This window comes from Fringilla coelebs (assembly GCF_963513975.1).
Source record: "Fringilla coelebs genome assembly, chromosome: 1".
NCBI classification, from domain to species: domain Eukaryota; kingdom Metazoa; phylum Chordata; class Aves; order Passeriformes; family Fringillidae; genus Fringilla; species Fringilla coelebs.
The window spans coordinates 54274025-54292888 of NC_140028.1; the positions used below are offsets into that span (position 1 = coordinate 54274025).

General features: G+C 41.1%; 1 protein-coding gene across 1 annotated transcript in view; it reads left to right on the forward strand.

Annotated features, from left to right (window-relative positions):
- The first annotated feature begins 7511 nt into the window (after positions 1 to 7511).
- The window catches only part of LDLRAD4 (low density lipoprotein receptor class A domain containing 4), a 171739-nt gene continuing 160386 nt past the window's right edge, over positions 7512 to 18864 (forward strand). The window contains exon 1 of the mRNA XM_084215808.1: positions 7512 to 7895. Coding sequence (XP_084071934.1) covers positions 7856 to 7895 — 40 coding nt within the window. The 5' untranslated portion in view covers positions 7512 to 7855. The remainder of the gene's footprint in view (positions 7896 to 18864) is intronic.

Here is an 18864-nt window from a genome sequence, read left to right on the forward strand (position 1 = left end):
TGTGTAATAGGCGTTTTGGCTGCTCTAATCAATGCGGTGGGAGAAGCTGCTATCCTCTGTCACCTTTTTTTTGTGGATGTGATGCCCTTGTGCAAAAAATGCTGTCAGTGGAGAGGGGAGGCCTGACATTGGATCTTCTGGGGGTGATGGGCATGTATGACATAATTGTAATTTGCTCCAGAAAAGAAGCACTGCCCATTTGCTTTTATTATGCAACAGAAATGCAGGGAGATGGCAAATAACCATGTGCTTTTGTTACACCTAAAAGCCTAAATAAAGAGCTTGAGGAGCTTATGTTGGCTGATAAAAAACCAGGAACTTGGCAAATGGAGAGCTTGTAAACAACATACAGTGAGTGTGTCTGTATGGTGGGTTCTCAGTATGAGGAGAAAGGGAGCCAGGAGAAAGATTTTCTTGAGGCAGCCATGGGTTTCTGTGGGAGTGGAGAAGGAGACAAATGTGTCTCATCGTATGCTCAGCTCCGCGTTGATGATGGTCTGACAGCAGAGCAGCAGTGGCTGTGTTGTGTTCTCCTCAGGTGTCCCCTCCTTGCTCACACATCCATTGTGGCACACCAGGGTTAAATGAGCCGCTTCCCTGTCCTACTGCTGCTTGTCAGGATGGTCAGGTTCTGCAGCTGTGACTAACAACCACAGTTTTTCCAGTGGTGTGCAGGGTTGCTAAATGCCTTTTGGATTGTAGCTGGATGTTGGATACTCAAAATATTGAGATATACAGGATTCTCACGGTTTCTGTCTACTGCTCATTTCCCAAACAAGTCACAGAAACACCAGTCAAAAATTTGTCATCTTTTTCTCAATCTGTTCAATTACTGTTCACTGTAATTTTTGCTTTTACCAGCCTTCTGCAAATTCAAATAGTGACCCTTTCTAGAAAATTACAGAGTCTGGATTCTGCTCTTACTACCCTTTTGTTATTTTGGCAAATAAAATTCAGAGGTCAAGTTTTTCTTTGACTGGTCAGGTTCACAGAGCAGCATGATTAATAATTTCTCATGACAGATTCAGATAATTATAGTTTTATTAAGTTGCAAAAATAAACAATGCAATCTTCTTACTTGTACTGTGTAACACAGCTTGTACAATTTCTCCCAATAATTATCTCATCCAAATCCAGTAGTTTGCCATGGAGATCTTAGTGAAGTTTTCCACTGACTGCTTTCTGTCAGCACGGCTATGATAAAATGTATGGCTTCTTAGTTTGTTTGCAGAAATAGAAAATAGAGGAGTCAATTGTTTCGCTTAACAAGAAGAATGGAAGGGAATGTGGTATGTTCGTTTGCCTTGTTGGTTATTTATAGGATTTCTTCTATGTGAAAGGGCTTCCCAAGGAAGTGGCCACAGCACCAAGACTGCCTGAGTTCAAGAACTGTTTGGACAGTGCTCTCAGACACATGGTGTGACTCTTGGGGATGGTGCTGTGCAGGGCCTGGAGGTGAGATTGATAATTCTTCCTCCTCCGGCATATTCTGTGATTCTGGGAAATAATACTTTCTACATGGTTACCAGAGGCCATTTACTTCAGCATGAAATTACCAGACAGACCAATTTTTTGCCATTGCTTCAGTTTGTTGCTTCACTCCAGAAAGAAATAAACAGGAGGAAGAGGAGGAGTGTCTGTACTGAAACAGTTATCCTTTTCCTTTTTAACTGGATCTTGTCTACAATGTTTTTTGCAGTGTGTGCTGGTGTTTGGGATGTATTTTGCTTTATAGAACATTTTCTTAACAGCCTAGGAAAAACACTGCTGGGATTTGGCCATAAGCCCTCTTCTCAAGACCTGTTTCCTGCTTCAGCTAATAAAAAAAGACCACCTTGCTTTGCTTGTTCTCCATTTCCCCCAATTTAGGGAGTGCTGTAACAAAAAAGAAGTAAGAAGAAGCTTGGACACAAATCCTTGACAAGCTTAAGAGTATCTCATAATATCTGTAGGAATATATATGTGTATAACATAACTTAACATATGAATTCATTTTGTATGTCACTGAAATGTACCAAAAAAGTAAAATACAGCAGCTGTTTAAAAAGTCCCAACTGACCTATGCAAATATTGAAGTTTGAAAGTAAAACCAAATTATATGTCTTCATGTGTGTGTGAGAGAGAGAAAGATGTGCATAGATAAACATATTTCAAACATCTGGTTTTCTGCTTGATTTGTGTATGGTCTCCTGTGAAAGTCGCCTTGAGTTTTTTAAGTGGTCTTTGAGTTATGGAGCACAGTGTTTCCCAAGAAGTACGATTGACTTAGCACTGGTGCAATGCTATCTTGAAAGGAAGACAAATTATAGATAGAAGTAAATAAAATAAAATAAATGAGGATCACACAGTAAAATGTAGGCCTTACCACTGAAAAAGATCAGGTATAATTGGTTGCTATTAATTTATCTAGTTTTGAATCTCTGTGAGAAGCAAAAACAAAGCTTGGAAAATTTGGTAAATCCAAAAGAAGCTGGAGAGGTGAGCTATATGTGTGCACAAGAGCTTCATTTTAAATGGCTTTAGCAAACTTTAAAAGATATTTTGAAAAAAACCAGTTCAATTAAAAAAAAAAAAAAGTTGGAAGTGTGTTTTTCTTAGAGAAATATCCAAGTCTATGCTGCCTTATGTGACCGTGTTCACAGGGGTCCCAGAAGGAGGGAAGAGACAAGAAAGTTGACTCCATGTTCAGAAGGCTGATTTATTATTTTAAGATATATATTTTATTAAAAACGATACTAAAAAAATAGAAGAAAGGATTTCATCAGAAGGTTGGCTAAGAATAGAAAAGGAATGAATAACAAAGGCTCGGACTGACCGAAACAGTCTGGACAGCTGGACTGTGATTGGCCATTAATTGGAAACAACCACATGAGACCAATCACAGATCCACCTGTTGCATTCCCCAGCAGCAGATAATCATTGTTTACATTTTGTTCCTGAGGCCTCTCAGCTTCTCAGGAGGAAAAATCCTAAGGAAAGGATTTTTCATAAAACATGTCGGTGATAGCCTTAACCTATGGGAAGTATAGGCAAAGTGTTTAAGCATGCTGATAGTTCAGTACCTGTGTGGGTTTCAGCCAGAAGACTTTTTTCCTTGGAGATGTGCTTCCATCTCCGTTGGGCTGGAGTGATGCTGCCGGCCCCGCCCGCCGTGCCCCGGCCCTCCGTTCATCCACGGGGCGGGGCGGTGCCGGCAGCATCCGAGCTCCGCTGGGACCGCAGTGAGAGCAGAGCAGGGCAGCTCCGGCTCCCTCCCCTTTTACACTCCTTCACCTGAGAGCAAGAAATCCAAGCATGAGTCCTTCCTTGGTTAATTTAATTTAAAGCACAGCTCACAAGCTGTCCAGTAACTTTCTTAAAAATGTGGATGCGTGGGCTGCCTGTACAGATATTCCTGTTAGGAAATGTGTTGTACACCTTAGTGAAATGCTGTCCTTTAGCATCCCAAAGGATGCCAAGGGCTATCACAGGAAGTGTTTCCTATGGATGTAGCTCTTCTGGCAACACACTGAGCGAGTTGTTCAAGCCTGTGTGGGAACCAAAGCATGAGCCAGAGAAGCAGACTTTATATAGTGAAAGGAAATGGAAAAATCCCCTCTCCAAACAAAAAAAAAACCAATTTGCAGCATTTACATGTCAGGCAGTGCTTTTGAGTTTTTCAAGATGTTACAGAAATATCAGTCTTGGAAAAAGCAGTATTTCACTTCTTCTTTCAGAATAAGTTCCTCCAGTCTTGTTCTGGCTGATGGTTGCATAATACTTCATAAAATGTAGATATTAATGCAGAATTTAATTATACTCTTTGCTTACTTTTTTCCCCTCAGATTCTTTTTTTGCCATTACCCTTTTGCATCTTCGAAAGTTTAGAAAAGGGAAATAACATGTTTACTAGCTAAATATACCATGAGAATGTGTAAGACACATAAGGTGTTAAATAGTCAACATACTTTCTGTTTGCAATTCATGTGAGTTTTAGATGGTGGTGTCTTTCTCAGGACCAAATCTGAGAAAAGTGGAGAGGATGAAAACAAGTAGATTTGATTTTTCTTCTAGATATTCCATTGTGTAAATGCATAGTAGCCAAAAATCCTTACAGCTCAGCTGCATATTAATACTGCACAATGTTTGCTCTGGTTTGCTTCTGAGACTCATAAAACCCTGCAGAGTCCATGAATGAAAGCAGAAGTGGAAGCAGAGTTCTTGTTGCTATTGGAAGGAAGGCGACTGATGGAGCAAAGAGAAAATCTCCGTTCTTTCTAGTCCACATTTTCTCTTGCCAGCTAATCAGTTCCCAGTGGGGTCTCTGCAGGTTGCAAAAAAGGTACATCAAAGATCACACCTTATTATAGTTCTATCAGTATTGTTTATTCTCTCGGTTTTAGATAAGTATTTTCATTTTTTTGGGCCCTGAGCAGGTTGGTTCAGCATTTCTGCACCACTCTGGTAGAAAAGGGTAAACACATGGCTTCACTGGAGCTGGCTGAGCCATACTGAAATGTGTCAGCAGAGGTCCCGACCCTTTCCATGCATGCAAACATGCCAGTGTGTTGGGAAACAAACATAAGCCTCCTCTCTTTAAACACAAGCTCAGCTTTAGTGGAAAATTTCTGGATAATGTGAAGTACAATAGAAAGGTTGTAGCTCTACATGCTGTTTTAAGTAGAATTTTCAATTTTCCTTATTTGCTGTGGTATCATTTGGGCTGCTTTGTCATCTTCACCTGGATACATTCGTAATCTGAGAAACCTGAAATCGTGCAAATGTGACTGATTAAAGTCTGCCTAATGAAAAGGATCACCAAATAGGCCATGTAGCTGTAAGGGAGGAGCATTTTATAAGTACTGAACTTGGTTTTGAATTGTGACAAGGCCCAGCAAGTGCTGAGCACTGCACAGGCTTGCCCCAACATCCTGCTCCAGTTCCTTCCATCCTGCCAGCCACCTCTGAGTTTGTTATCTGGCACGGGAGAAGAGCAGTTTTGCAGTATAGAAAACACTCAGGGCAATCAAGAGATACCAGCATCTACTTTCACATGAGTCCTTAAGGAAGGACTTGAACTGGATGCAGTGCACTATCCTTTAAATATTAAGGTCTGAATGAACTCTTGAAATGTTTCAGTTTCTTGTAATGTTGTTAAAATTCCATGTGAATAAGCAGTGGTTACTGAAAGTGCCTGTGTTTTAGCGTTTCTTCAGCACTACTGGGTTCTTAGTTTAGCAGAACTGTTGAAGATGTGGAAAATAATTATTCTTCTAATAAAATATTAATTTTCAGTAAAGTGAAAATATTTTATTCTTTTAAGAACTAGAAGTTTATTGTATCTAATATACAGAAATATTAAAAAAAGGAGAATTTCCCTGGATGTTAATGTATTACTGCACATCTCTTGAGCGTCTCTGAGATATGAAATGAAAATGTTGAAAATAGAAGCATCAAAATTTTGGATTTATAAACCAAAATCAAAAGTTAGAAGACTGTGAATGCAAATATGGACCTCCTCTTATAAATGTAGAGGAAACTCAGGCCTCTAGAGAGAAAGCTTGGGAAATGAGTGCAGCATCCACCTATAGTCGTTATAGAATAATTAGCACAATATTAAGACCCAAAAGAACTATAGGCCGCTATGTATGTATATTATACTTGCTCAGTTATATATATTTTAGAATAAAATAGCCTCATATGAAATTGTTATTAGTTGCACTGAGCACTTCAAAGGGTTGAAAAAGTATCTCAAGGACCGATATAATATTCAGGAATAATGGACTTTTAAACACTATTCTAAAATTTTTTTGCAGTGTTTTCTGATAAAAGATACTACACATAATTTTTTTTCTTTCTCCCTTAATTTCCACTTTCTTCTCTATTAGGTTGAGATGTTTGGGTAAGAAAGGGGAAAACATTTAAAATCTGTCCTGTAACCTTATTTGATATGAATGCAGATGACTAGATTTGAATACAAGTAACTAATCAGTCATTCTTGTGCTGTGTGTTGAGACGAAAAACATGTGTTCTTCAGTAATAGTGGCATTACAAAATTGGGGGGGGGAAAGCAATACCATTGAGATTCATCTTTGCTAGCAGCTAGCTTTCATTCAGTGTGTTGCAAGGAAAAGGACATTCATCAGGTGTCAGGCTCGCTTGGTTCCAGTGGCACACTTGAGGAGAGATCCTTTTGTCCCTCACCCAAGGTGGGTCCCTAATGAAGCCCTCAAGGCCGGGCTGCCTGTACCCCAAGGAGCATAAGAATCTTCTCTGCAGTTTTGGACTCTCTGGGATACTCAGGCTTGTGCTTCAGACATAAGCTCATCTCCAGATCTTGCAGGTAGGGTGAAGGGTGGCGTGGGGCTGGGGAGCAAGCAGTGTGTTACTGCCACCTGCAGCGGCTGCTGGGACTGCCCTGCTCTGACAGGGGCTGTTCCAGCAGGTAGACCTTGGGTCCAATCCTGTACTGAAAGCCCTGACTAGACTCTCATCATCTAAAATCCATTAGTAGGTCATAAGATCATCACAGATATATTTTCAACCTGCCTGTGCCACTGAGCTGGGAGATAGTGAATTGAGCATCATTGCACGAGGAATAGGATGACTGGGGAGTAATGGGTTCTCCTCCAAGTCCTCTTTTTTTTCTTCCTTGTTTTCTAAAATAATCTTCTCCTTAAACATGTGCCTGCTATTCACCTTCATCCCATTAAAGTAATTTTATCCTAGTTTTTCAAAGCTGGACCTGGAACAAGCTGTAGTTTTCAGTGAGCTGTAGTTATCCATGCTATGTAGAAGTAGCAGTATCGAATAAAATGTAACCACCTTTCTGCCTGAGTAGCCTGTGGGTGTTTTTAACCAACCTCATTGAATGCCTGAAGGCATCTGAATTGTATCGTCTGTGTTACAATTGAGATTTTTAAAAGATAATCTACAGCAAGTCATACAAAGTTTGGTAATCGACAGGAAGAAATGCAGAGGTTTTTAACCGCAGAAGATTGTAAGAATGGCATATATACTGTTGGCACACAGCTCTCTCTTTTCCTGCTCCAGAAAAGGAGGGAAGCAGCTATATGAAATGCTAATAGTTTCACTGTGGTTTTGAATAGACTAGACTTGAGAGCCTTGAGTATTTTTCCTTTTCTCTTTTAACTGCAATTTTGTTATTGTATTGCTGCCCCCATCTCTGCTAAATATGGCTTTTGAAATGTAAATCATATCATGTTCTCAGAGATGCATATGACACCCTCAGCACTGTTCCTCTTTGCACTTCAAAGAGCTGTGTGGTCACACTTTGCATCTCAGCAAAATCGCAAGATTTGCCTTCTGAAGATCTCCTTTAATGTGTACAATCAATCCCTGATAATGTATTTTGGGTTTTTGTTCCCTGGAGTCTGTTAATTTTAGTGTTGCTACAGGTCATCAGGAAACATAATCTCTTCTTTTTTAATTTCTCAGTGAGCGTGCCTGAGGGGAGAGGAACACAAGAGAGGAGAGACAATTGAACATCACCATTGGCCGAGACCTGAAAAAATGGTGCTGGATGAACACAGGATTAGAACTTAATTGTAAAAGGGAAGGGAAGTCTTGACAGGAGATTTGCTTCATTTTCACATTCATCATGGCACAAATCCTCTGGCTGGCTGGTTGATGGGACTGTTCAGCACTTCTCCTTAGTTTCAGTGCAGATCCCTTCTGCTTACACATCGAAAGACCTGGGAACAGGTGGGAACTGGATGGTGCCAGATACAGGAATGGAAAGAGAAATGGACTCTGACGAGCTAAGATGGAAGTGACTTGACAGCAACAAGCTCAGCAGTTGTCTCCAGTAAGGACAGGTTGAGACGGGAATCTCAAGCTTCTCTGGAAGAGCAGTATGCAGGAAGCTGGTTTTCAGGCCACAAATGCTTTCACAGGTAAGGATTTCTGTTCTAGTTCCACTCACATTCTTGGGACAATTTACTGGAGTTTGGAAAATGAATAGGTCCTGACTGTCGTTAGCATCTTGTAGTACTTTCATCTTAAATAGTAATTTATCAGCAGTGAGGAACACAGTTATCCATGTTTCTGCTTTCAGAAATGGATGGCCATGAGCCTTGGGGAAAGTTTATCTCAGCTTTCTTCGTTAAAGTACTCATTAACAGCTTAACCTTGAGTGGTCTCTTGGGTTAGTATAAAATGTAGTCTGTAAAGTTGCTCTTGTGCTCAGCACAGGAGTTTGGTGAGGCTGCAGGATAGACATGGTTCATATCAGGAGGGCTTCTCAGTGACATGTCAGTATTGAGCCTTATCTTGTCTGCTGGAGCACATCTCTGTAGTCCCCCCTCCTCACCACTGGCCTGCAGCAGTGCCTGAACTGGCTAAACTGGAGGGTTTAAATGGGAATTGTTTCACTTCAGTCCAGTGTATTTCCCTGTAGATGGATTAAAAATAATGTAATGAGAAAGAGGATGCCACGGTGGTGTGATTTTCTGAGGAAAGCTCCCTCTAGTGTAAAGTCTGCTGGAGTTCATTTAGTGCTTTCCCTGTATGGGATAATTTCTGATTTGAGAGGTGGGAGGAGGAAAAGAGGATGAGCAGATCCTGCTGCTTTATTTCCATATCTGCCAGCCAGCTGAGATGCAGCAAAAAATGCATAGAAAATCAACTGGATATTGCTCTTGTTTTAGTAGGTCTAGATAAGGGATTAGTACCACAGTGTAAACCAGTGATGTGCGAGACATTTATTTTTCTAATATAGAATATTTGCCTTTAGGAGGAGTTTCGGCTTCGGTGGGTGTGATTCTGTGTCCAGCTGTCTGCACCAGCACAGTGGTTTGGAGTGGTGGTGCAGCTCTGAACTGTCTGTGTTGCTTGCTTTGATTTACAGCCTGGTTTCTGTGTGTGTCAGTGAGACGTGTCCTGAAGGAGAGGAAACAGGAAGCTCTCCTCCACATGTGCTCCAGTGCCGATGGGAGAGGTGAAGTGTGGGACAACCACAGGGCTCTCCTTCCTCTGTCTAGCCAGCAGCACACTCCTAAAGCTCCCCACTGCTATTCTTGTTCTTGCTGCTCTCTGCCAGTCCTCAGCTCTTTCCTAGGAGTTTTTGTCACTCTTTTGCTTTCCACCAAAATTTCTAACTGTGAGGATATCTGCTCTCTTACTTAACCTAGCTCTCTCCTTTGTTGGAAATCCTATTACTTCTAACCCCCTTGCATTACTGTATTATTTTCTGTCCAGTTTTACACTCTTTTGCCCCTGTGTCTGCTGCCCCTTAGCTCCCAGAAGTTGGCACTGTGACCAGGGTGCTTGGGGAGGGGTGTGTCAGAAAGCTGAGGTTTCATGATTGCTGCTGGATGAAAAACACTTGGCAAGCAGAGCTGCATAAAATTCAGAGAGATGAACTGGGGTCCCTGGAAGTCCAGGACAACAGTCAGACAGTGGTGCAACCCAGCAGATTCAGACCTATTCTGGAGACTTAATGGCATGAAGATTGCTTGGTCTCCTGTAAGAAATTCTTGTATTCCTTTGGAATTGCCTTTAGGTAAAAATGTTAATAAACATATTCAAATCTTGGCTGTGGTACTAAAGAATTATTAAACATTAAGGTGCACCAAATGTTCAGGAGACTTGTTAAAGAAACAGGTTGAATTATATTTCCTTTGTATGAGGAGAAGACTTCCGACTTGTATCAAATTGATATCTAGTTTTACTTTTTGGAGATCTTTCTTGTTCCTTATTAGATTTATATGATGTACTCAGCAATAATAAACAGTGGGTAGGTATGTATTTCTCAGAGAAATCCACTGGACGGTGTTATGCTAATTTAAGGGTTGCAATAAGACTGTAATGGTGGGTGCATATGGCTGCTCCTCTGATCCTTGCTGTAGTGCTCCTTTTGTTTTGTTGGAGTGCCAGTTTAGCTGTAGGAGAGAACAATATCTGCTAGCAGCAGAGGGGGCACGGCCACATGAGAAGGGAGCTAATTTGTACAAAAAAGCTTTGATATCTGAAGCCTGTGTGGTGTCAACACTGAATCTAGACATGCTAAGTGATTGCAGCTATTGCAGCAACCAGAGGAATAATTTCAATTTACAGCTGACCAGAGTGCTGGCAAAAGAAGCCTGGGAGGACAGTGCCTCTGTGCAGCCATGGTCAGAGTATTTCCTAAACCTCCTTTTCATTTTGCTGTTTGTTGTTACCTGGAAAGGCTTGCAGTTATGGCTAGGAGATATTTTGATCCTGTCTGTACGCTCATTTTACTGGCACTGCTGCCAAAGATTCCCTTTTTTGCAGATGGCTCTTGTCCCAAGAGATGGGCTCACCCAGTCATTTTATCATGTATTACCGAACAATAACAGAGGTTTAGAATATTTCCACTTTACGTGCTAAATAGTGAATTCACTAGATCATGTGAGTATAAGAGGTTCAGGACTACAGAAGGTAGAAAGAGCAGTGGAAGGGAAGTGCTCCTAGGCTTGGTTAGGAAAGAGACAGCTGAGCCTATGATGGTAAAATGCAATTTGAGTGGTAGCAATCAGGAAAGAGTGAGCCTGTCATTCTTCAGAAGGTGAGAAGAGAGAATTTGAAAATAAAGCAATAGTATGCAAGAAAGTATGTTGCACTGAGCTCGTAGAACTGATAGGTAAAGTTTCCTGGGATACAAATGTGAGAAATTCTGGCAATTTTTAAAGGAAATAACTTTTTCTTTCCCAGTCAAAATAAAGAGTAAAAAAAGCCCAGATGAAAGGCATTCCAGTAAAAAAGGGTAAGAAGAGACAAAATTATATGATCTGATAATCTGACTCATACCTAAGGTGGAAACTCAATATGTTACTGGAGATGAGTGTAAAAGAAGATGAGAAAAATGCAAGGGTCAAATCAGGTAGGCCAGTTCACAGAACAGGATACAACTAATAAAGGGTATGATAACAAAGAAATATACTACATTCTCAGTAGTTTTAAGAGGAAGACCAAGTTTCTGGGCTACTAGTTGACAGGGAATTACAAAATGTCAGTTAAAAAACTCATAATCTGATGGTGCAGAGAGGATTGAGTAGTTCATGTAAGTTTTTGTATCGTTCTTTGCCTAAAAGGGTGATCTGGAATCAAGTGGCAGGAAAAGAACTGCAACCTTGAGAAAGGTAAGAATTCCAACTAGAGCAGAAAAAGAACAGATTATACACTAATGAGATAGGATAATGGGTGTTTTAGAACAAGATGGAGTTTATTAAATTATCTCTTCAACAATGGGTGAAATAGCTGAAGCAATCTCTGAACAATTATTGGCTACACTGGAGAACATTTGGAGGACAGTCTAGGTTCAAAAAAATCTGTGAAAGAGCAAACACTGCACCTACATAAAAACTCTTCTGCATCCTCCCATGTCCCCATTGGAGTAGCTAGTTAATTTTATATTCTTGGGGAAAAAAGTTTGAATCAAATAGTCAACTGAATTTTTTAATAATTAGCCTGTAGATAATAATATGATAAATGAATTTGCATGCATTTTTTTTTCCCCAGAAGGTACCTTGTCAGTGGAGCCTAATTTTCCTGTAAGCAGAGAAATAATATATTTTGATTTTTAGATGTCTTTTCAGCTTCTCATAAACAAGGTGGCACAATGGGCTACAAGGTGGGTACACAGTTGGCTGGAAAGCTCTTCTCAGAATAATTACTAGTGATTCACAGTCAAACCAGAAGGATCTGTCAAGTGGGATTCTGCCCTAGATTGCCAGAAAATATTCAATATTTTAATTAATGATTTAGATGATAGAATCTGCATGCAAAATTTCCAGATGACACCAACCAGGGGGAGGATGTAAACCCTCTGAGCACAGGATTAGAATTCAAAATTAATGTGATATATTGGAGAACTGATCTGAAATAAATATGATGCAGTTCATCAAGGACAAGTTCTAAATTGTGGTTCGACAAGAATAATCAGCTGTGCAAATCAAAATGTAGAATAACTGGTGAGACACCAGGTCTGCAGAAAACAGACAGGCAGTTGCAAGAGTTCAGAAAATGGCTATGAATCAACAATTCTGTGCCATGAATATTGTGCTAGGATATATGGACAGGAGTCTGCCTGCAAAATGATTTTTCCACTCTACTTGGCATTTGTGTGGCTGATGTACTATTTCTGCTCTGAGCGTGCTCTGTGGGCTGTTGGAAGCATCCAGAGAAGAGAATGGACTGCCAGAGGTCTAGACAACATGACCCCTGGGAACTACAAAAAGGGTCTTTTTCAGACTAGAGCAGAAACTCTCAAACTTTCTGAGGATTTTTTTCCCTTGGTTCCCGGAAGCAGCGCAGATTTGTGTCAGGACATGTCTGATGCACCGAGGAGCACGACAAGATGTGGCCGTGACGCAGCACTGCTTTGGGGTGGGGGTCAGAAGGAGCTTCTTGCTTGCACATGAAGTGCTGCACCTTCTGCACTGGCCATTCCCAGTGCTGGAATAACAGCAGTGGCAATTCTGGACAGCCAAGGTCTGTTTTTAAAATCAGCCACTTCCTTCACTAGTGTGTGTTTTGAGTGCTCGTTTAGGAGAACAGTGTGATTCTGAAGTCTGCCCTCCATCACTGGGGAATGTGTGGCACAGAGACATCCAGGGTGATCAAAGGATAATGGGAACACTGTGGGATGGATTAGGAATCAGTGTATGAAGCCTCCTGACCTTGCAAGGTCAGCCTAGGTTCGTCAGGATTTTATTAACTCCATCTCAGCACAAGCTCTGTCAGACCTGGGCTGACTCAGAGGCATTCCTGCCCTGTGACCCTCAGCAGAGCTGGAGGGATTATTAGTTCTGGCACTGTGGAAACCAGTATAAATAGTAGGAGGCTCTGTGCAGTGGGCCGCTGCCCTTCAATCTAGCACTGACTTTCCCTGTCATCTCCTGATCCCATTCTGTCATAGCTGCATATCTTCTCCGTCACACCTTTCCCTGTGAAAGTGATGGCACCCTCAAATCTTTCTGTAATCCCTCGCAGCCTTATGTCTGAAAGTCATTGTCGCTGAAGCTTGACCTTGGGCCATATCCAGAGAGACCAGGTGACTCCCACGGAGCAGCTCCTCAGCTTGGCTGGCACTCCCACAGGCCCTGCTGCAGCAGAGAAAGAGAATTCATCTGTTAGAAGATCGTCATGGTCATAGAAACACAACTTGGTGGAGCTTCTCCAGTGTCCCCACCTCTGTGCTGTATTTCCTGGCACACAGGACTTCTGCTTCATTTCTTCCTGTGTTTCATGTTGTCCCAACCTCCTTTTGCCTCTTCTCCCATCAGTGCCAACATCCCCTCTCTCTGTATTGAGGCTCCTTCCTCCCTCCCCATTTGTACATTTAGTTTCCCTTCTCTTCAAATTCCCTACTCCTCTGGTAATCTCCCTGCTTTTCACTGCTTTCCTTCAATTTGTTTCCAGACCTTTCCCACTTCCATACAACTAACTGCAGCCTATTTCCAGGTTCTGTAAGAGTCTCTCTCCCACTTTTCTAGACTCAACCCTTCCTCTCTTCATCTGCCTTTCTCTAGGGTGAATACCTTTCCCCACTTCACATCTCTTCCACAGTGGCTTCTGTTGGTTTGTGTGGGACCTTTCTTTGCAGCAAGGCAATCTGAGAGGCTGCCATCCAGTTTGGCTTCTCTCCCTGCATCTTGTTTTGCTTAACTGCCTGCGTTTCGGGTGGAGATGTCTGGTACAGGGGTGGCAGTGCCAGATTAGGGAGGCTCCTTGAGGGGACAAGGGAGACCAGATAAATTGCTCCAGCAGGTTGCATATGACCTAGTTGGCCATTATGCATTTAGGGAATGGGAGAGTGAGGGAAGATGTGATAACCATTAAAAAATATATGGAAATTTCATGTAAAGAGGAAAGTAATAGAAACTGTTTTCCAGTTCTGCTGGGGATAGAGCACAAAGTAACAGTCAGGTTTGCTGTAGTGGAGAGACTGAGGTTAGACATTAGGAAAATCTTTCTAATGGTAAGGATAGTTGAGGACTGCAGCCGATTGCCTAGGGAGGTTGCAAAGCCTCTGTCACTGAAGGTTTTTAAGAACAAGTTAGACAAATATCTGTCAGGAATGGTTTATGTATAGTTGATTTTGCCCTGGGGCAGTGGAATGGACTTCATGAGAGCACTTCCAGCCTTACTTTTCTGTAAAAATGATGCTCTTATTGCTGGTTCCCTGGATAATAAATGTACATTTTTAAAGTTAGTTACCCACCTGTACTACTCTATCATCTCAGTGTTTAAGTAGATTCTGTTGAGCTCTTAGAATAATTGATAAAAAATAGATTAGGAGTCGTGGGTGTTTAAAGTATTAACTCTCCTTTTGCTGGAATATTACTCCATTGCTTTCCTTATAGCTTGGCCTTGTTTAGACGTCTTATTTTTGGGGGTGTGACATGTTTCTATGTCTGTGCAACTTGTATAGAAATATTTTAATGTTACAGAAATGCTGCATCCATTCTTCCATTTCACAGTATGCAAGTATTTTAAGAAACACTTTTGCCACTCTTAGATAGTAAGCATATTTAAAAGGTAATTTTAAAGAATAACCAAAAATAGGGCAAAACCGAATCAACAATCCCCTGAGGTTGTTTTCTTTATTGTGAGCAAAACTGATCTGTAACTGGTATATCTGCTGCTGAAGGTAGCCTTCTTCCTCAGAATTATAATTGAGGCTCAATGTAAAATAGAAAAACAGGTTTGAAATGTCTTATATTAAGTATATAGTGTAATTAATATTGAAAACAGTTGAAAATTAATTTATACATTAATACAGATCTCCCACATTGCTGCTGTCATTATTTGCATGATTTTCAAGTACAGATAAACATTTCATTTAAAAATTCAGCTTGAATATGTAGCAGAGAATTCTCACCCCTCTCTATTCCAGTTTTGTTTTCATCTGCTTCATGAAACTGGTCTGGCCTTACTAAAATGTTTGCAATTTTCTTAACAATTGCATTCTTATTTTATGAATTTTCAAGGTTACTGTGTCACTCAGAGACAACTCTGACTGTCTCTTAGTTCTTGTGAGAAAGAGATTGCTTTGTTGCAATGCCCCTTACTCAGGACACAGATAGTAACAGATCATATTCCATTGTATTCCTTAGGTATTTTATTTAGGGTAAGCAATTTTTGGAGTACAGATTCTCAGCAAAAGTACATGGAAGAAGATATAACCATGGTCTCTAAGAGTTAGCCATCTAAATATGTGACACTCAGTAGCATTCAGCAGTACTGTTTTAAGTATTGCATTATTTGGAAGTCTCCTCTTCAGGGTTAAAAACTTTAATAGAATTACAGAAGAGTGTGAAACTGTGAAAATGAATTTGGAAGCGCTGTTGCCACCTGAGAGTGATAGCTTTTGGTCACAACATAGTTCTTCTGTTGTCCTCATGATCAGTGATTAGAACAAGAATGCTTTCTCTGTAGGAGTTTTTCCAAGCCTAGAAGGCTGGCTTTTAAGTTTTGATCCCAAACTTTATGTAGGTCAAATACTGTGTTTTCTTCTTTGTTTCCTTGCACCTCAAGAAAATGGGTAGTTCTCCTCAAAATGTCTAGTTGGAGAACTGTTTAATCTCCAACTTGCCAGGCACTACCTTTGCTTCTTGAACTGTGTCAGTCCTTATGGAAACAGAGGGACATGTCACACAGGCTAAGGATTTCACATTTTAAATGCTTCTCCTTTCAATTTATATTTAATTGGGGTACAAGACCTCCTTTCCTGTTTGCTTGTTTCAGTGAAATACTGCATCCTTTTCCACTTGCTAAGGGGGGCAATTTGGGTGGCAGTCACTACCCAGAAGGAGGCCTTGCCATGTGAAGCCACCTGGAGCTCAATGAACAGCAGTCAAAAAAAGGCAGAAAAGAAGCCAATGAAACTCCAGAGAAACTGCAGTGGTGTGGTGCTGGGGGAGGGTCCCTGGACTTGGAAAAGGATTCTCCATGGGTCTGGAATTGCAGACTGCTGCATGATATAACACCATTCATATCAAGCAACATCCTACTTACTCTGATACAGGAATATTTTAAAAAATTATTTAAAATTAAATTTTCATTCATTTTTGATTTAACTTCCATTTAGACGTCCTTTATTTTTCAATGTAGGTGTAGTTTTGGGTACAAGTGTGTGGGCCGCTTGTTCTGACAGTCCAGAGCCAAATGAAAAGCGGTGGTTTGGGCACACCAGAGCAAAAGAAAGTTCAAGTTGAGAGAAATATCTTGGCCAATGCTATTACTAAAATTATTCTATGAAGTACTGTATTGCTGGAAATGGCAAACTTCTTCCCAAAGTGGGAGGAAATGCTCCAGCATGTTCAGGGAGGATGTTAAGCCTGGATCCTCACCTTTGATTACTATTTTTAGCAGATGATATTCAGCTGTAGCATTGCCATTTGCAAAGCTGATGGTTCTTTGGAAATGCCCATCTGCCATTTCCCATTTCTTAATAGTACATGTCACGGTGCCTTCGTGTGGTACAACTTAGTCAGCCAAATGGCCAATTCCAGACTGAACACGACAATAAATTTAGCTGTAAATATGCTATGTTTCAGTGCTTAATCATAATAAAAAGGCAGACTTTTTGAAAGGACAAAATGCGCACATCGTCCCTCAAGTAAAACTCAGAAAATAAAAAAGTGGTGAAAATGGATTGTTAAATTGGCAGTCTGTGTTTTCTGTTAATTCCTTCTAATCAATTAGGTGGGCTGCTTTTGGGTTTTTTTAAATTTATTTTTAGGGGAAAAGAGGCAGTCTAGCTGTGCCCATGGCTGGCTGAGTGTTTTTTTACTGCTGAAAAGGCCTTTTACCTTTTGCTGTTGGTTGTCTCCAGCAGTGGGAGTGGGGCTGCCTCCTTGTCTTGGAGCACCAGTGTGAGGCAGGCTAGAAATGCATTTTGTTACAGACTTAAATGTGCTAAAAGAGGAAGCCTAAGCCCCAAATCAGTGCAAAGCTACAGAAGCACTTGACTGTGCCGTGTTGGAAGCTGAAGAGATACAGTGGCTAATTGGAAACATAGATGTTGTTAGAAAAAACCAAATTTTATTCATGTAAAAATGATGCAGGATATTCCCAGGTGCTTGTCTTGAGGTGAGGTGAAGTTTTTATCTAATGTTTTGCTGTTTGGTTTTTCTGTAATGTCAAGCAGGCTCATTTGACTTGATATTCTCTCAGTTTTCTTTTACCACTGAAAAAAACTAGTATGGATTAGTGTTGTGTTTCTTTGCTCTGTGCTGTAGTAATGCCTTTACAAATCAGAGACTGCAGACTGGATAAACAGAGAAGTGAAAGTTGACATTGCAGGCTAAATGTGGTGGAAAAGCCTAAAAGTTACTGAGGAGAAGGTAATACCCTGTATACAGATTAAATGCTACATTCACTTCTCTGATATTTACAACCTTTTGTTTTTTAGAAAAAGAAGCCAGGACTCACGGGTGTTAACTTCTTGCTAGGCCTTTCTCTGTTGCTGTTTGGTTTGGGTGTTATGTGTGGGCACATCCTTGCTCTGAGCCCTTCTGTGAGCACACGTGTTCCGGTGCCTCTGCCGGCTGTGCCTCTCGTCCTGGGGCTTGGCTTTCTCAGCCGGAGCGCTTCATTAGGGAGCAGCACGGATCCACCCAGGCCTGCACCCCACGCTGTGCCTCTCCCAGGTTTTCTCCCTGAGGGCTGCCCAACCTCTGCTCCAAAACCTTTCTAGAGGGATACTCACACCCTTTTTAATTTCTACTCAGCCCTCGGCAACAGTGAATAACCAAAATGTTCGGTTTCTAGTAGGATCATTACTTGCTAATATGGTGTAGCCTTCAAGCCCTTCCAGCCTCTTACAGACACCCAAAGAGACTCTTTTCTACCCAAAGAGACTCTTTTCCCTGTGAGAATACATCACCATGATATAGCTGTAATAAGAATGCTGCTTTCTGAGACCCATCTTTTCCAACGCTGTGCTTGTGCTGATTTCTCAACCAAGGGGGCTTCAAGCAGGAAGGCTTTGGCAGTAGCTGGAGCCCAGGGACTTGGAGTTTGATAGCAAACCAAAATTCCTCTGTATCATGGTTGAGTTCTTTCCACTGTCATTTATTAGGATCACACCACTATCACTTGCCTATGATGCTTGCCCAGTAGTTTGGCCTGCTGAATCCTTAAACTTTGAAAGGCGTGACGATGAGTTTCCCTGGGGTTTAAGCAGATGCATTGGTACATGGATGGCAAGCTGGGGCACTCTCCCTGTTCATCAGAGCCACAGGTCTGTGTCTGCTCTCTCTCATTCCAGGATTAATCTGTTAGCAATGCAGAACAGACTGAGCAGTATGTCTTTCATATATTGTGGGGTTTGATTTCTTTTCTTAAAAATTTCTAGCCTGTTGTGTTCTTAGCTTTCTCACTTTCTTCACAAGAAAGTCACTCCCTTCTGATTTAAGTGCAAGAGTAGAGGAAACTTTGAGTTGTGAGGAGTTAACAGTGAAGAGTTTTCATGATGAAAATGCCCAAGAAGAATCCTTCTCTACAGCCAGCATCTAAGCAGCACCTTCAGTCCACGCCTCTGAGGATAAATTTGTCTGTGCTGTTAGTGGGTAGAATAACTTCATTCAATGCCATTTGATGGCTGACAGTGTTGGATGTCTGTGTTGTACATATGCTGAGGTGGTGATAGGTAGACTCAGGACAAGGTAATGGCTTCAGAAAAGCCTGGAAGACTGGCTTGCCTATGCATTGTTTAAGAATTGTCTGTTTATCCTGGAGGCTCAGACTATACAAACCAGTAATTTATACAGGCTGAAGATGGATTCACAGCCTGGCTGTGCACTCAGTCAGTCCTTGATTTAAACAAAAAAATTGGAATTTGGGCATGAGTCTCCATTTTTCCTCTTTCTGATCTTTATTCTTCTTGATTTGTTT